This window comes from Argiope bruennichi, chromosome 5 (assembly GCF_947563725.1).
Source record: "Argiope bruennichi chromosome 5, qqArgBrue1.1, whole genome shotgun sequence".
NCBI classification, from domain to species: domain Eukaryota; kingdom Metazoa; phylum Arthropoda; class Arachnida; order Araneae; family Araneidae; genus Argiope; species Argiope bruennichi.
The window spans coordinates 36,457,515-36,475,753 of record NC_079155.1 but is presented as its reverse complement, the minus strand read 5'-3'; the positions used below and the strand labels follow the sequence as shown (position 1 = coordinate 36,475,753).

Here is an 18,239-nt window from a genome sequence, read left to right as displayed (position 1 = left end):
TCATTTACTGCTGAAAACAAAGGAAAAAAACAAAAAACAGTCATCAACTTATTCAAATGAAGTAAACACCCAAGGAAATAATTTCAAACATCCACTGAATACGGGCATTAAAGCTGCTGAGTGTGTGACAATGGCTAGACCACGTTCCGCAATAGCTGGAATGAAATAATAAACTACAGCATAATGTTCTCCTTGTGACGAAGATTCAACCATGTTCAACCAAACAACTTCCATAAGGTTGTCAATTTGACAGCCATGTGTAGCTTTCTCCATGCATATGCTCAGCCTGCTTATTGCAAGAAACAAAGGAAGTATCAAAAATAGTTTTCGCTACATTTAAATAAAATAAATAGTCAAGAAAATAATTTCAAAACATTTCAAGGTAATAATACACAAAACACGAATGCGAATATCACTCATAAATCAACCTGACAGTTATGAACATGTTTTACAATGACTAGACTGAATAGACTACTACACGTTCTACATGTTCTGCACTGAATAGATTTTGACTTGTGACGAAGACTCATTTATGCTCAACTGGACAACTTCCATAAGGTTGTCAATTTGACAATTATGTGTAACATTCGCTATGTTTTTGCACGTTTAGTGATACGTTCGGTGCTAGAAGCAAAAGAAGTTCAAAGCAGCCTTCGTCACATTTAAATGAATAAACAGCCAAGAAAGTAATTTCAAAACATTTCAAGATTTCATATGCAGAACTCGAATACGATTATGGCTTGTCGACCATCCTGACAGTTGCGAACATGTTTTGCAATGGCCAGAATGAATAAATAACTGCAAGATGTTGACCTTGTGGCGAAGACGACTCAACCACAATGAAGGTGGCAATACCCGTGTGATTAGCAATTTGATAGCCATGTGAAACGTTCTTCATGAGTACTTTAAGTTCTTTTACTGCTTCAAACAAAAGAAGTATTAAAAATAATCTTCAAATCATCCAAATGAAGTAAACATCCAAAAAAGTAATTTCAAAATATTCCAAGATGATTTTTTTGTAGAACATGCATGCGACTATTACTCGTGGATAGAAAGCTACACACATGTTCCCCAGTGTTGAAAGTGAAATGGGTTATTGCATGATGCAAGCTAGTAATATCAGCAGGTTCGTACAATACTACAAAAAAGAAAACGCCAAAAAAAGTCTAGGATCGCATACTTTACTTTAATAATACTTTTAAAAAAATATTATTATTGGTAATTTCATGTTAAAACATGAATATTTAACAAAATCTCTAAATTATAGAATCTCTCTTTATCAACTTCGTTCCACGCATGAGAATTTTATGCTTTGTATTGCAATAAAAAATATGCATTTTAAACCCTTTTTTACCTGTTTCAAATAGAGATTTTTTCACAGAATTGAAGTTTTGATAGAAAGATCGCATCAAAATGTTACTTAATTCATTGCGTTTTTGTTTACCCCATTTACGTGCATGCGAAAGGACAGACCGACAGACAGTGAACCCTTTGATCAATTTCATTTATAATAATAAGGAGATGTATTTTAGATGTTGAAACTGTGTAGAAATTTCGCTTGTCTATTCCATTGCTTTTACATCTGTGAAAAAGCATAGAGCTATAACCGCCCAACTAAATCACGCAAAAAAAATTTTCAAGTTTCAAAATGTAATAAGATTTTATATTTTAAATGCTAAATTTATATAAAAAAAATTATAAATGAAAGATGTTTGTTTTGCCATTATCGTGCTCATTTGCCCTCAGATTCTGGACATTCAGTGTTCCTATAGGTTTCTTTAAAAGTTGATAGAAACCTACAAATTTTCAGTAAAAATCACATACTAAATTTTATTCGCCTAGCTCAAAATGTTTTAAAGATATTGCGTACACATACAGAGAGACATAATTTCAAAAATATATTTTTCGGAAACAGGGAGATCTTGAGCGTAAAGATCCTACAAAATCTCGAATTCGAATTTTTCGACGATTACATTATTTCGTCTTCGTATTATGAAAAAAGAATTGACAAATTCAGCCATTTGGCATCACTTATTAATTACCTAAAAAACCAACTTACCTTTCTAAGCATAGCTTCAGCATCAGCAATCACGAAATCTCGAGCTAAGAAGCAAAATAACGGAATTAATGCAGGAATAGCAGAAAAATAAGTAGGAAATAAGCAAAATAAGATAAATTAAATTTTTTAACTAATCAATATCCACGGTACTTATACAATGTGTATTTTTAAAGAACTGATACTGGTTTATAACTAAAGTAAAGAATGACAGCCAAATGTTACCGTTCATTTGGAACAATATGGAATTGCAATGGTAACTTCATAAGCCAGATAACAACCACCGGACAAGAGTGATCACTTTTGTCTAGTGGTTATGTTACTCGGCTATGAACCCTAATGCGAGTTCGAACCTCAAACAAGCACAGACTGTATCTGCTTTTTCTGAAATTAAAAATATAACTGAATACTTGTTATCATTATTAATTCACTTGTAGATAATAGATCTACTGTGGTTTATGTTTACATTGCACTCTTTCGAGGTAGAATTGAAATGCAGATATCAAAGGAATATAAAAATGTTTATTAGCAAATGGTTTGCAAGTGCATCCATGAACATTCACTGTGAATGAATGCAAGAGGTTATGGACTATGGCAAGCCTAATAATTTAAGGCTTGCCAAGGAGGCATGAGCGTGGCATGTTTTCTTATTTGAAACTTATTTATTGCAATTCATCATTCATGCTGGCAATCGTTTATTTTGTTCATTATTTCTTCACCAAATTAATTGGTATACAAACAGGGATTAATATTTCAATAGAATCAACTATGTAGTGATCAAGATATCTTCGTTTCCGTAACCGATGTTTTATTTAAATTCCTGAAGTGAATCAATTTCTGTGGCTGCTAAATTTTTTGAATGATGCCAGTTGAATTAATAATTGTGACAGAAATTGATAGAAAAGAATGATATTTCTCACCTTTCGAGAAACGGTAAAACAAAGTTTCGTCATCCAACAAAGCTGGTGTTAAATCATTCTTCAACCTATTTTTCAACTGAAAGGAGATAAATAATTAATTTTGTAATTTTTTTAATAGGAAAGAGTTAGATACATTACAGCAAAACAAAAACAAGAAACAAAACATCTGAAGAGAAGATAATTCAAGAGAAAACAGCAAAAACAAATTTGAATATGGAAGCAGATAAATTTTGGATTATATTAAATCAAAAGTTATCTGACCTTTCTCAATTTCCATTACTGCACATAGTTTTACATAAATAAACAGCAATTGCAAGCTTCATAGAAGGTCTCGATTCAAATTTGATGAAGAGTTAAAAATTTTGCAGACTCAAATTTACTATTTATATATTGACTAGCTGAGCCATCTATTCGACAGTTAAGAAATTAATTATAATGCCACGCAATGATAAAGATTTTTAAAAACTCTATCAGCTATTTATTCGTGATAAGCTTTTGTAATTGAGGAAGACTTTGCGCTCGTCTTGTAAATCTGATGCTAACTTATGGAATAAAATCTTGAAAAAAAATTAGACCCTAATTCAATTGATTGGTAAATAAGTAAAGAATGCTTAAAATTGTTTACAACGTCGTAAATTAATGGAACTTAAGTTTGAAGATGTGATTCAGATAATAATAAACAATATGTTGTGATTCATATAGTCTTGGTTTCTCGACAACATCGAATTACGAGTTGATTCTAATTTATATTCTGTAACTACGAGAGAAATTATAACACTGTAAGGAACTTTTTTTGCAATATTTGAATATAAAAATGTTATTAAGATGGAAATTGATATAGGCAAAGGAATTCATTTAGCTTTTAGATAAATTTAATTTGATTTCTTAATCAATTTGTTTAATTAACAAATTACGATACTTTGAAATGAAGCATGAAACTTAAACATTAAATATTTAATTCAAAAAGAATGTGCCAAAATCTGCACCAACCTATTTCTATCATTATATTTTGGCACAATCTTATTATTGCACTTATAATAGTTAATAATAAGTAATCAATTTGATTATTAAGTCCGCATTATGAAACCAGTTTATGAATATTTATTTGTTGTTTCCGAAGTTATTAAAAGATAGAAGTTACATTCAAAGATGATAAAATCGCATTCATGAACATTTGGAAAGCAATAAATGGTTCTATATTTCCAACGCAATAAGAAATTAAGTTAATGAAATAAATCAAAACAATAAGATCATAAAAATACAATAACTGAAGATCTTTGGCACCAGTTGATAATCATTTTAAAAGCAACCAATTTTTATCTAAGAGATATTTTAAGAATCTTTCAATTTCAGGGGGGGAAAGAATAAAATCAACAAAGCCATCGAATATGTTGACATAGCTTCTTCGTCTTCCATCTAAATTACCTTTAAATGAATGAACTATAGATAAAAGATAGTTAATCTCATATCAAATTGAGAAATAGTTGATTTTTTTTATCAAATTCAGAAATTGTTGAGTTCTTATCATATCAGCAGTAGCTGACATTTACTTTTTTATCAATTAATAAATCTTGAAGTGAAACAAACGAGGGAATCTGTAGATGTTGAAGTATTCGAATCATCATCTCAATTACACACCTATTATTTATATTTAATTGCCTAAAAGACAAAGGCATGTTTATTTGACCTTTACTGCAGTTCGTTTACCTTTATTTTTCATGTGTCTGAAACGAAGAAATGTGTCTTCTAGTGTTCTAAATGCGTATGGCGGCATCTTGGCGAGTTGGCTGAACAGATGACGCCAATAATGGTTGAGATTTCATATATGAATGTCACAGAATAAAAAAAAAACTATGTATGATTACTACACAACCGCTTTAATGATTTAAAATTCAAAAAAAGACTCCTGGAAAACTTTTCATGATAATAAAAGATATATCAATAGCATTTCACTTATTTATTCGAGTAATTACGCAGAAAGAAAATCGCCAAATGCGTAGATTCTTTTTATCAGCAATCATGTAATACATTTAAGAAATAGAATTGCAACAAGGAAATATGGAACTTCGGGAATATTGAAACAATCGACTCATCATCTCAATTACCTATCTATCAGACAGCTGAATTTCCTTAGATTTGCATAGGTTTTAAATGAAGAAATATGCAATCAAAAGTAGTCAATTATGGAGAAGATTCCTTCATCAATATTTATAGCAAATATTTAAAATATAAAATTGCAACAGAAAGAAAGAAATTCTTGGAGAATGTCTAAATAGGAAAAGCAAAAGAATTTCAAAATAATTGAACCGGCGTCACTATCTTTAAAAACGCTTCATAAAGAAACTAAATTATAAAAACACCCACTTCGGTCAATTTTTAAACCCACTTCTACAAACTCAGAAGGATTTAAAGATAATAAGTTAGCACATGCTGTAATTGGCAAAAAAATCATTGACATATTATTGCCCATTCTTGTACAATTATCGTACAAGAATGGGTTTCTTAAGCTTCTAACGTACAATTATGTACGTTAGAAACTTACTTTTCTAATTATTTTTCATATCTGAAAAAATTTTCTTTAAAAAAGCTGAAATATCAAACCAAATACAACATGTATTAACTTCTAAAAATTTAGAAATCTGTTAAGTACTTTTCTCCTCAAATAAATATTAAACACTAAATTCAAAAATTATGAATTAGGGTTTGCTTTGTAAAGTATTGTGTTTTTCAAAAATGAAAACTCATCAAAGCGATTTGAAACAGAAGTTGGTCTATGTATATTCAAAAAAATAATTTTTCGATTAATTCTTAAAAAAAAAATACAGAAACTGTTTGAATGTTTTGAATTATTTCTTTTTTCATTTTATTTGTTCAAACAATTGAATCGACGTCACTATCTCTGAGAACGTTTCATTACGAAAATAAACTGCAATGAAATCACTTCGATCTGTTTTTAAACCCATCCTTTTTCTTGGCTGTCGTTTCCTCTTTCATTTTTCATCATAATTATGTTATTTGTATGATTGATATAGGAAAATTCTTCCTATTCTTTCCCCACAAAATATTCTTAATTTAACCTGTTTTAAATGACCTTGAGTAGCAAAAATTTTGCAAATAACCTTTTGCTCTTCTTTATGTGATAAACGGAGTGCGGAAACGTGATAAATGGATAAATGACTTTATAATAAAACTATTTCCTTTTCAACTGGTTTGAATATCCTTTCATAAATTTTGACGAGAACCATGTTTTCTCTTTTTTTTTTTTTTTTTTTAAATCCTTCAATGTCAAAATCATAAACAACTTTTATAAGAATTCCAGGAAACTTTTTAACTGACTTTCAAACTTACAAACCCCCTTTATAAAAAAAACTGCAGGAATTTTTTTAATTGATTTATAAATTAACAAATAGTTTTTTATAAAAACAAAGTGAAGGAAATTTTGAAATTGACTTAAGAGCTGAAAGGCTGAAGTTGAAACTGAGTTGCTGACTATAAAACGACCACAAAAATGTAAAAGCATTCATATTATATATTAGTATATAATTTTTACTACTACTACTACTGTTACTACTGTTTACTACTGTTTAATTTTGTTATTGTTGTCTTAACTTAGTTTTTTAAAGCATAATATATTTCAAAGAATAATACATTTCAGTATGCTATTTCAGAAAACAATTTTCAAAAATTTATCTCAGTAAGCTGGAAGGCAGAGTTGAATTCCTTTATATCAAGCTATTATATGACAACATAAATTGTTGATGTAAGGCACAATGAAAATGAGGGCTTGAAAATCACTTTTCAGCTCCTAACTTCTAAGATATTGCAGTTATCGAAAAAATATAAATACAAAAGTTGTTTGTCTTAATGAGGCGCTAATTTGGCTAATTTAATTTATTTTTCTGTTTTCAATATTAAGAAAGTTATAGCGAGAAAAAAATTTTATTCTCTCCCCCATTTTCCACCCCTTTGAGCTATATGAGCCCTTTACAAACTCGTCCAGGACTTTTATATTTTTAACAACATATTCCAAGTCAGTTAAAATCCAAATAAATTTACTTCAATTATTCTATTCACAATATAAAAACATGGGGAAAGCGTTCCACGCATATCGATATATAAATTATTCTTAGGATTTTAATTAATTAAAAATTAACTGGGGATTTTTGCCTCTTTCCTAGATAACTCCAGGAAATACCATAGCACCAATTTGATTTTTGCGCGATTTTAAGATATAAAAATTGCTTTTTAATGATATTAATTCAATTACACTTTTATTATAATCTTTTTTTTCAGAATTTTAATAGATTCTTTTAAATATTTCTTAGATAGTATTTCGACAATAAATTCCATTGTTTGAATGAAATAAAAACCGTTTTCATTGTTTCCTGAAATATTTAATCGCATGAATTTCTTCCATTATCGAAAGTTAAGGAAGGAAGATTCTATTAATTATCTGATGAATTTTCATAAGGAATAAGAATTTTGAATTACATCACAGTAAAAGACAACGTTAGTTTATTTTGGAATAAATTATCCAGGCATTTAAGTTTTTAATGGCATATTGTATCATGGGACGCTATTACATTAGGCACATCCCTCCTTTGTTGTGAGAATAATGAACATCAAATCATGCATAAGAACTTTAATAAGAAGCTAGTAATGTATATAATTGAAAACATGCATTTGAATATGCAGAGTGTTCAACACGTCTTCCCGGAAAATGTTGCTGAGTATGGCAAGTGCCGTGCAGGGAGGCATGTGATTCCTACAATATGCACATTTTATCCCGTCAGATACGTATTTACCTTGATGCTGCACGGAAGGAAGTGAAGTGGACGCACGGGACTCATTACTTGATTTCCAAGTATGTTCTGATCTCAAACTGTGTAACTTTTTCCTATGGGGTCACTTTAAATCACTCCTGTATGAGGAGGACACAGAGGAGGATCTTATTATGCTGATTGTCCTTACTATGGCAGTCATCAAAAGCATACCTAGCATATTCATCGTTTTACATTATTGTAGATTGTGCAATGTATATAATTGAAAACATGCATTTGAATATGCAGTGTTCAACACGTCTTCCCGGAAAATGTTGCTGAGTATGGCAAGTGCCGTGCAGGGAGGCATGCGATTCCTACAATATGCACATTTTATCCCGTCAGATACGTATTTACCTTGATGCTGCACGGAAGGAAGTGAAGTGGACGCACGGGACTCATTACTTGATTTCCAAGTATGTTCTGATCTCAAACTGTGTAACTTTTTCCTATGGGGTCACTTTAAATCACTCCTTTATGAGGAGGACACAGAGGAGGATCTTATTATGCTGATTGTCCTTACTATGGCAGTCATCAAAAGCATACCTAGCATATTCATCGTTTTACATTATTGTAGATTGTGCAATGTATATAATTGAAAACATGCATTTGAATATGCAGTGTTCAACACGTCTTCCCGGAAAATGTTGCTGAGTATGGCAAGTACCGTGCAGGGAGGCATGTGATTCCTACAATATGCACATTTTATCCCGTCAGATACGTATTTACCTTGATGCTGCACGGAAGGAAGTGAAGTGGACGCACGGGACTCATTACTTGATTTCCAAGTATGTTCTGATCTCAAACTGTGTAACTTTTTCCTATGGGGTCACTTTAAATCACTCCTTTATGAGGAGGACAGAGAGGAGGATCTTATTATGCTGATTGTCCTTACTATGGCAGTCATCAAAAGCATACCTAGCATATTCATCGTTTTACATTATTGTAGATTGTGCAATGTATATAATTGAAAACATGCATTTGAATATGCAGTGTTCAACACGTCTTCCCGGAAAATGTTGCTGAGTATGGCAAGTACCGTGCAGGGAGGCATGTGATTCCTACAATATGCACATTTTATCCCGTCAGATACGTATTTACCTTGATGCTGCACGGAAGGAAGTGAAGTGGACGCACGGTACTCATTACTTGATTTCCAAGTATGTTCTGATCTCAAACTGTGTAACTTTTTCCTATGGGGTCACTTTAAATCACTCCTTTATGAGGAGGACACAGAGGAGGATCTTATTATGCTGATTGTCCTTACTATGGCAGTCATCAAAAGCATACCTAGCATATTCATCGTTTTACATTATTGTAGATTATGCAATAACTTCAATAGTCAACACTTCCAACAGCTTTTGAAATAATCAAATGAATCTTTTTGCAGATATTATTGTAGTTAACGTCGGATCTTGCCAGCATTTTTTGTTATTGTCACCCTTCCAACATGGTTTGCGGTACCATGTTCGATTGCAAATTTTGTTCTTGGTTTTCAGGTACAACCATATGAATTCTTTGATCCTTTAACAGAACATTCTGTATTTTAATCATTATTATAAAATATTCCATTTATTAAATGGTGCCATTTAATCCATGAAATTGATTATTAGAAAGTTTTCGTGCAATATTAATTAAAAGAAATATTACTGTTTTATTCGATAAAGAAATATCGCCATTTTGCCATAATCGGATTTTCTCAAATGTAATATGAAACGCAAAACTTGATATATTGATAATGTATATTATGACATCATCTCATGCCCCTGTACCTAGAGTGGTGAAAATTCCTAATCAATGGCGATGGTCAAAAGGTGGGATTAAAAAGTAAAGCGATCTTTCTGAGATTATTAAATGACACATTTGTAAATGTTATACTTTTTTGAAGAAGTAGAAAAGTAACCGATCTGCAACTGAAGACAATTATTAACAGAAATGCTTGACTACAACGAAGATTTACAGGTGGAGTAATTTTCAGTAGAAGAGAAACAAAACCGCTGGTACTAAAAAAAGTTTATGAAGTGATATGATACAATGGGACATAGATTTATTTTAAATACGTTTATAACAATAAATTTAAAATATGAATTAAATTAAAGCACTTTTTGCTTTCTCAGTGAAATATTTGTGATATGAATGTATAATCATATGTGTAGTCAAGGTGAGTGCCTTCCTGAAATATTATTAGATGACACATTTATAATTGTTAACCTTTTTGAAGAAGTAGAAAGGATCTGATATACAATTGAAGACGATTAATAACAGAAAAGCTTGAGTACATCGAAATTTTACAGGTGGAAATAATATTCACTCGAAGAGAAACATAACCGCTGGAAATAATATTATGTCGCCAGTTAGATTGTGACTTGCTGCTTCGGTTCAATGGACTTATGTAAAATTAACTAGACTACAAATTTGTCACACCCGCCTATATCACAAACATCTTTTGTTCGGCGAGAGGACACCGATGTGCTCGGATTGTAAAGTTAATCTTACAGTTTTACATATTTTAATTGAATGTCCCAAATTTAATCTTTGTAATAAGCACTTCAATTAATTCAACATCATTAGAGTTGTGTGAATTGGTTGGATAACAACCTCATCGAAATATTCTCGCATTTTTAAGAGCTATTAACTCCATTTTATATAAATATCATTGTTTTTCAAGTTTCTATAAAGTCTTATTATTTTATCCATAGACTTTTTTTTCTTATTTAAAGATTCGTTCGTTTGTATAAGTGCTTCTTTTAAGAAAATGTTGTTTATCTATCTTTTAGCCTGGAGAAAACATAGTTTTATTTATCACTTAATCGTGTTATAATATATTCATATCATCGGTCTTGGCGCAGCATAGCCAACTCTGGCTCTTGTGCCATAAAAATCCAATCCAGTCCAATCCGCTGGTATTGAAAAAGTTTACGAAATGATGCAATGGGACATAGATTTATTTTAAATACATTTCTAAGAATAAATTTCAAACATAAATTAAATTAAAGGACTTTTCGCTCTCTTAAGGAAATGTTTTAGATAAAGTGTACTCATTTCATTTAAACATGTTTGTCATAATAATTTTCTGTATTATGCGAATTTCAGTCGAATTTTAGTTTATTGGATTTTAAAAATGGAATACATATCATTCATAATTTTGTTCGCAATTTTTTATCCCTAAATCATTAATAAAACTTCTCAGAATAATTTTTTATCACTAAATCATTAATAAAACTTCTCAGAATAATTTTTTATCCCTAAATCATTAATAAAACTTCTCAGAATAATTTTTTATCACTAAATCATTAATAAAACTTCTCAGAATAATTTTTTATCCCTAAATCATTAATAAAACTTCTCAGAATAATTTTTTATCACTAAATCATTAATAAAACTTCTCAGAATAATTTTTATCACTAAATCATTAATAAAACTTCACAGAATAATTTTTTATCACTAAATCATTAATGAAACTTCTCAGAATAATTTTTTATCACTAAATCATTAATAAAACTTCTCAGAATAATTTTTTATCACTAAATCATTAATAAAACTTCTCAGAATAATTTTTTATCACTAAATCATTAATAAAACTTCTCAGAATAATTTTTTATCACTAAATCATTAATAAAACTTCTCAGAATAATTTTTTATCACTAAATCATTAATAAAACTTCTCAGAATAATTTTTTATCACTAAATCATTAATAAAACTTCTCAGAATAATTTTTCATCACTAAATCATTAATAAAACTTCTCAGAATAATTTTTCATCACTAAATCATTAATAAAACTTCTCAGAATAATTTTTCATCACTAAAACATTAATAAAACTTCTCAGAATTTACTTTCCTTGCTTTCCTCGTGTCCCATTACCGTTCCGATAGCACAAAAATCTTTCTTATCAATTAAACGTTTCACTAACTCGCTCTTATCAATTAAATATCACTAAATATTTCGCGGCTTTCATTTTCTGAAGAGTTGCACAATTTATATATGTTATTTAATTTCATTCCATTGATTAGTTTTATATGAAGATGCATTCAAACCTATACAAATTTTTAATACCATAATGTATTATAAATGTGATTAAAAATTCCATTATTTTAGAGAAGCCCTATTAAGGAGATAAACTTTTATTTGTTGTTTTTATGTCTCAAAAAATTTAATTAAAAAAAACGGGTTCTTTTCCTTTTAGTAGATTAATAAATGAATATTTTTAAAGAAACATTTTTTTTCTATTTTTGTTATACAAATCATAATTTTACATCTATGACTCACCTCTTCCATGCAACGTGCCTCCTCTGCACTAATATTCTCTTGCCAAGTCATGGTGGATTCACTATAAGATCACTCTGAAAGAAATAAAAAAACGAATTAGTAAAATCGTGAAAGTCATGAAAAAATATCGAAACTAATCGTTTGATTGAAAATGCTGTGAAGGACTCAACATCCAACAGTTTACTTAATAAAATAAAATATCAACCTGTTTGCATTGTGCACACAGGTAACATGTCATTATCTCCACAGCCCAAATCAAGACGCGTCCGAATCCTGATAAGCCTGACGCCCGATAACATCGAAATCCCCCACCCAAAAAAAAATCCACACCAAACAATCAATATTTTAACTGAATATTAGTTAATATAGATTAGATAAATAATATAGATTATTAATTTATTATATACAGGATATATATACAGGATTATTAATTAACTAAACCTGTATATTAATTAAAGAAATATACAGAATTATTCAAAGAATAGTACAGTTTGCAAAAAAAACCGACTGTCTTGTGAACAAATATAAAAAGAAAAAAAATTAAATATCATACAGAAGGGAGCTGAAATTTTTATCTGAGTACATAGTAGAACATTTTTTTTGATAATACAAGAACGTGTGCGTGTTAGTCCATTTCACTTCAATCAATATGGGTTCTATAGCTGCATTCAAGGTGTGTACGGGGAGGATTCCTAATATTTAGAAATCTTGGACCTCAGAATAATATGGTCAGAATGCATGGTCCTAAGAAAATTCTCTGACCACTCCTTGTTTTTTCTCTGAAAGGAGGGGGTTATAAATCATAATATTTTATAAATAATCGAGCAAAACTAAATAAAAACACAGTTTGATTCTTAATGGTGTGACGAATTCTATTCATTTTTAAGAAAAGAAACCACTGAGGGTGGACCTCACAAAACTTTCTCGCATATTCTCTAATAAAGATTTTACCCCTCTTGACACACCTATATATGATCGTGTGCCTGGTTAAGACAAGAACAAGTATTCTAATATTTATTTTCACAGTTTCAAACATGAGATTTGTATGTCGCAGAGTATAACAAAGAAAATCGGACTTGTGTATTATTATCCGCGTGCCACTGGCGAGCAATAGCTAAGATATGGCTAATAGTCAAGTACAGAAAATCGAATATGTATTTTGAACGCCTTTTTCCCCGATCAATTGAAATTAAATTTCAAACAGAAGCATAATTGTAGTCACAAGACCAAGTTCCATTTACCAAGTTTCCATTTCCAAGTACCAAGTTTCATTTTCCTAAGTTTTTCCGTTTATGTAATATTGTATTTACATGCATGTAAAACTGCAGATAGAAAGTCGACCTATGCAGTGACGAATTTGGTTCTAAATTTGATACATATCTAAATTTTAAATGCTAAATCCGTGGACTAAATTTTATCTAATTCTTTTTATTCTGTAGGGATCTAGTTACTTGAACTCGACAAACAGATTTATTCTGAATGAATTTTGTTTAAAATTTAATTGAAATCTACAAATTTGATGTAAAGACCAAATACCGAATTTCATTCATCTAGCTCAGGGCGCTTTTGAATTAACTTATACACACAGAAGCAGACAAAATCCCAAAAATACATTTTTCTTTATTAGAGAGGTCTAAAATGTTTAGATTCATCAAAATCTCAAGGTTTTGAAGATTTTGACGATTACAATACTTCTCCTTCATTTATACTTCATATATGAAAAACAGAATGAATATTTTGAAAAATATGCTTTCCTTAGTATTCTATCAAAGTATGTCTTAGTATGCTTTACTTAGTATCAATTATTTATCAAAATTATGGATGTCAGAGAAAAATTGTAATGAAATGAGTATGAAAAGTAAAACAAATGGAAAGGAAGAAAATTAGAGAACACTAATAGAATCCTTGGAAAAATAGGAAAAGAAAAAGAAAAATATCGAAACTCGGAGACAATCGCGAACTTTCTTATCAGTGATAATTTTTCTTTCTACCCGCCTTATCATAAATAGTTCCTTTAACATCTTTATAATGTGACAAATGTATTGTATTCTCTTCCCTTAGAATCTAAGAAGTAATTGCGCAAGCCTTAAGTTGGGAATACTTGATAGAAAATGAAGAGTTATCTTTATAATCTTCAATAAATCATTTCGGAAAAAAATTTCAGATTTTAAAATTAATCTGCATTAGCGTAGTTTTCCTGTTATCTAAGATGCTTACTATCCCAATCAACTGGGATAACAGAGGGCATTCTATATATTAATATACTCCAATATTAATAAACTTCTCTGAATCAGAAAAACAGATAATTTTACATGTAATGTGTCCTTTGGTGTGTGAATGCACTTAAAAAATTTAATGAACTGGAGGATGAAATATGGATTTATATCAAATTACTGTACGAACCAAAATTCCCCATTAGAAAGCCTTTGTATCTGTGCCGTCCTTGTAACTCAAGAAGTTAAACTAGATGGATTATATCTGATGGATGGTTTATCAGTAGAAATGTAAAACTACTTTAAATTTTAGGCGAAATTCCTCAAAGAGATCAATTTGTTTATTTCTACTTGCCTTGATGTCAGTATCACAACTGCAAGTTTGTGGAGAGTCTTGAACAGAATTTTAATTAAATTTTGGTTTCATTTGAGTGGCGCCGTCTGGTAGAAAAAAGGTGGGGAAATTGGTTCTAGATACCATAATGTTTAGAATGCTCGTTTAAAAATTAAGGACTGAAAACTACAGAGAATTTGAAAATGTTTGGAAAATTTACTTTTTGTTTTTTACTCTAATAAAAATGAGTTTATAATAACATGCCTTTGCAGTTTTGAAAAATATACTTTTCCTAGCATACAAGAATTTAGAAAATAATTATTTATCAAAAATATGGATGTCGGATCAAAATTGTAAGTCTCTGATAGGCATATTTTAAGAAAAAAAGTTTAATTATATTTATTTATCCACTTATTTATTTTTTATTAGGGTTTAAAAGTTTGTATTCTTGAGGTATAAATATTGCTTGCTCCATTTGGAAATCGCGTTATTTCTTGCAACTCACACATTCATCATTTTGCTTTTGGCTCCATATTTTTCTATTTAAACTCTGTATCTTAGCACTCTCAAAAGTATATTAATAAGCCAATTTTATTTTATTATTAATATGCTGTTAGTAATAATATTTACTTATAAAGATATATTATTGTGCAAAAACTGTAAACATTATGTTTTAGGTTTAAAAAATAAAGAAAGAATAAGAAAATGAAAACATAAAGAAGAAAAATTATTGCATGAAAGTATATTGGAGTAAAAAAATGTAACTTTTCGGTTTTATTGTAAAACACGGATTCTAATTTTAAAAAAATTAGTTGTTTAAAATAAGAGATAATTTTTCTGGGAAAAGCTTTAATATTCATATTAAATACGTTGATTTTGACAACACTTAACCATGGTATTTGTTTTTCCACTTGATTCACTTTTAATTTGTTGTATGTATCTGACAATTGCGTTGAAAAGGTTTGGCATTATTTCAAATTATTGCCTTATTCAGAGTTTTCGATCATAAATTTTACTTTCATTGTTGAATAAAGAATGGGTTACTCGAATGACCAGTCATATTTTTAAGAAAAGTAAATTCAGGTCTAGAATGCAGCCAAATCTGCGTTTTTTATTTATTTATTTATTCTTTTAGTAATTAGGCGAAGTATTGGAAAACATATACGCACTAGATAAGATTATATGCATCTAAAATATCTTTTATGAGAGGAAACAAAACAAAAGATGAAAAGGCAAAATTATAAGTAAAAACAGAATGTTCACTTTCCAAGTTCGCTGCAAATGAAAATTTTTATACAGAGAAAATACATTTTTAATCTGTATGATTGAATGAACATGGAAGAACAAAATCTGTATTTTTGTGCAATAAATGCATAAAGTTTGCAAAATGCAAAATATATTAAGCTAAAACAGTTCTATGCAAGACAGTACTATGAATAGGTAAGCATCTCTAATTTTGTGTAATAAATGCACAAAGTTTGCAAAATGCAAAATATATGAAACTAAAAAAGTTCTATGCAATACAATACTATGAATAGGAAATATATACATAAACATAAATAGGTAAAGAAATACTAAGAATTCTTTTTATGAAAGAAAACTCATAAAATATTTTTTAACATACTATATGTCTTTTTAATAAGATTACATTTTTTTTAAAGTCATATTAGAAATCATTATTAGAAAGTCATATTATTTTGCAAATAATTTATGCATGATTATGTAGTGAGTGCTATTTAATGAATAGTTACATCTGTTATACTCTTTACGAGTTGATAAGCACTTGATTTTAAAATAAAAATATTTCATAAGCAAAATGCATTCCTTTTTAATAAAATTTCATTTCTTAAATTAATAGAAAAATCATATTTTGCAAATATGCTATAAAGTGGTAATTTTCTCATCCCGTTCTAGAACTCAGATATATATATATATATATATATATATATATATATATATATATATATATATATATGTCTGCAAAATGTTATTAGAATTGCTCTGCGAAGGGCTCGGCGTGTAACTGCGTGTAATTCCAGTAACCCAAAACGCCATTCAGGCAGAGGATACAAGATGTAAAAGAAATAAAGAAATGAAGAAAGAGGCGCCAAACAGAAAATTTAATCGAGTGCTAAAATAAGTTTAATAGTATAGGAGAAATGACCAAAACTAAACTGTTGGAAATCAATGACTATATTTTCCTATACTATTATTATCTTGCAACTAAAAAAAATTACCTTTTGATTATTTTTTAATTTCATTGTCATGTAATTTGTTTCTTTATTTTTAATATTTTTTTATTTAAAATTTTAATAAATTTATTACGCAATCGGTAACAATGTCTTGAATGTTTTCATGAAATTCAAATGCTTTCATAATCGTTTGTGTTTCTCAATATAAAATAATTAATATAAACATAATTGCTTTCGTAGGATATTAACTTCAAACCAGGAATTTCACATCCGTTTTCATTTCTTACTTTTCAATTTATGGCCATATGAAATTTAATTCATGTTTTTAAAAGGTCAAATGACAAAATGAAATTTTACAAAGAGCATTTCATATTAATCACTTGGCAGCTCAAGAAACCAATAATCTGGCCGAACACGATAGTCTCCAAAGGAGGTTTGTTTCTTAAATTTAAAAAAAAAACTTATTTCGCAACGAAAGGAAGGGGTGATAATTTTCTTTACATTTATTTAATTATCTTTCCCCTAATAATAACAAAAAACTTACTTTGAATCCTACAGTTAAAGTTAATAGTCATAGATCACACTATCCCACGTTGTTTCCGACGTGTAAATGAGTTCTCTGGGCTGATGGGGAGAAAAAGCCATGCAAATCCTTATCAGCATTGATTAAGGTATCGAGAATTCTTACATCGCAACTCGTTATTTTATTATCATATCAAAGAAACTAGAAATGGCAATGTCAGCAAAAACATTTGAAGCCATTTTTTTTTTCTGTGGAAAAATGGTGCTTTTTGATCTCGTTGATGGTGTGACCAGATAAGGTTCAATGTAGGACAAAAAGGGTAAAATCGGATTAAACTGGGGGAGTTGCCTGATCCTTTTTCAATGGAAATTAAACAGAGAAACCTCAGATATTGGGGAACGCATTATTTTGTGGAAATTGGGGTGCTGAACTCACATCCATTAAAATGGGATGATTGTATTGTATTATAACGGAATTATTGGAATTATAACGATGAAATGACATTATTCATGAAAATAAGGTGACAATATTCTATGTTTTCCATAGGAATTATGATGCTGAACAGACATTATTCATCAAAACAACGTGACAATGTTCTATTTTTCATAGGAATTATGTTACTGAATAGGCATTATTCTTCAAAATAATGCAACAACATTCTATGTTTTTCATAGAAGTTGTGATACTCTTTATTTATCAAAATAAGGCAACAATATTCTACGTTTTTCATAGGAATTGTGATGCTGAACAGACATCATTCATCAAAACAATGTGACAATATTCTACTTTTCATAGGAATTATGATATTGAATAGACATTATTCATCAAAATAAGGCGACAACATTCTATGTTTTTCATAGAAGTTGTGATACTGACTTTATTTATCAAAATAAGGCAACAATATTCTACGTT

General features: G+C 29.5%; 2 protein-coding genes across 3 annotated transcripts in view; both read right to left on the bottom strand.

Moving 5' to 3' along the window:
- Positions 1-3,116, bottom strand: part of LOC129968580 (prodigiosin synthesizing transferase PigC-like) — a 147,732-nt gene extending 144,616 nt beyond the window's left edge. Inside the window, exon 1 of the mRNA XM_056082609.1 lies at positions 3,113-3,116. The gene's annotated coding sequence lies outside the window, so the exon portion shown is untranslated. The remainder of the gene's footprint in view (positions 1-3,112) is intronic.
- Positions 1-18,239, bottom strand: part of LOC129968581 (SEC14-like protein 2) — a 61,472-nt gene that overhangs the window by 30,297 nt on the left and 12,936 nt on the right. Inside the window, exons 1-4 of one of the 2 annotated variants that reach the window (XM_056082611.1) lie at positions 17,349-17,403; positions 12,066-12,139; positions 2,977-3,052; positions 2,060-2,103 (exon numbers count right to left, since the gene is read on the bottom strand). In XM_056082611.1, the coding sequence (XP_055938586.1) occupies positions 2,060-2,103; positions 2,977-3,052; positions 12,066-12,116 (171 nt within the window). In that variant the 5' untranslated portion in view covers positions 12,117-12,139; positions 17,349-17,403. Of the gene's footprint in view, positions 1-2,059; positions 2,104-2,976; positions 3,053-12,065; positions 12,140-17,348; positions 17,404-18,239 lie in introns of those variants that run through there. The other variant, XM_056082610.1, reaches the window with a different exon arrangement.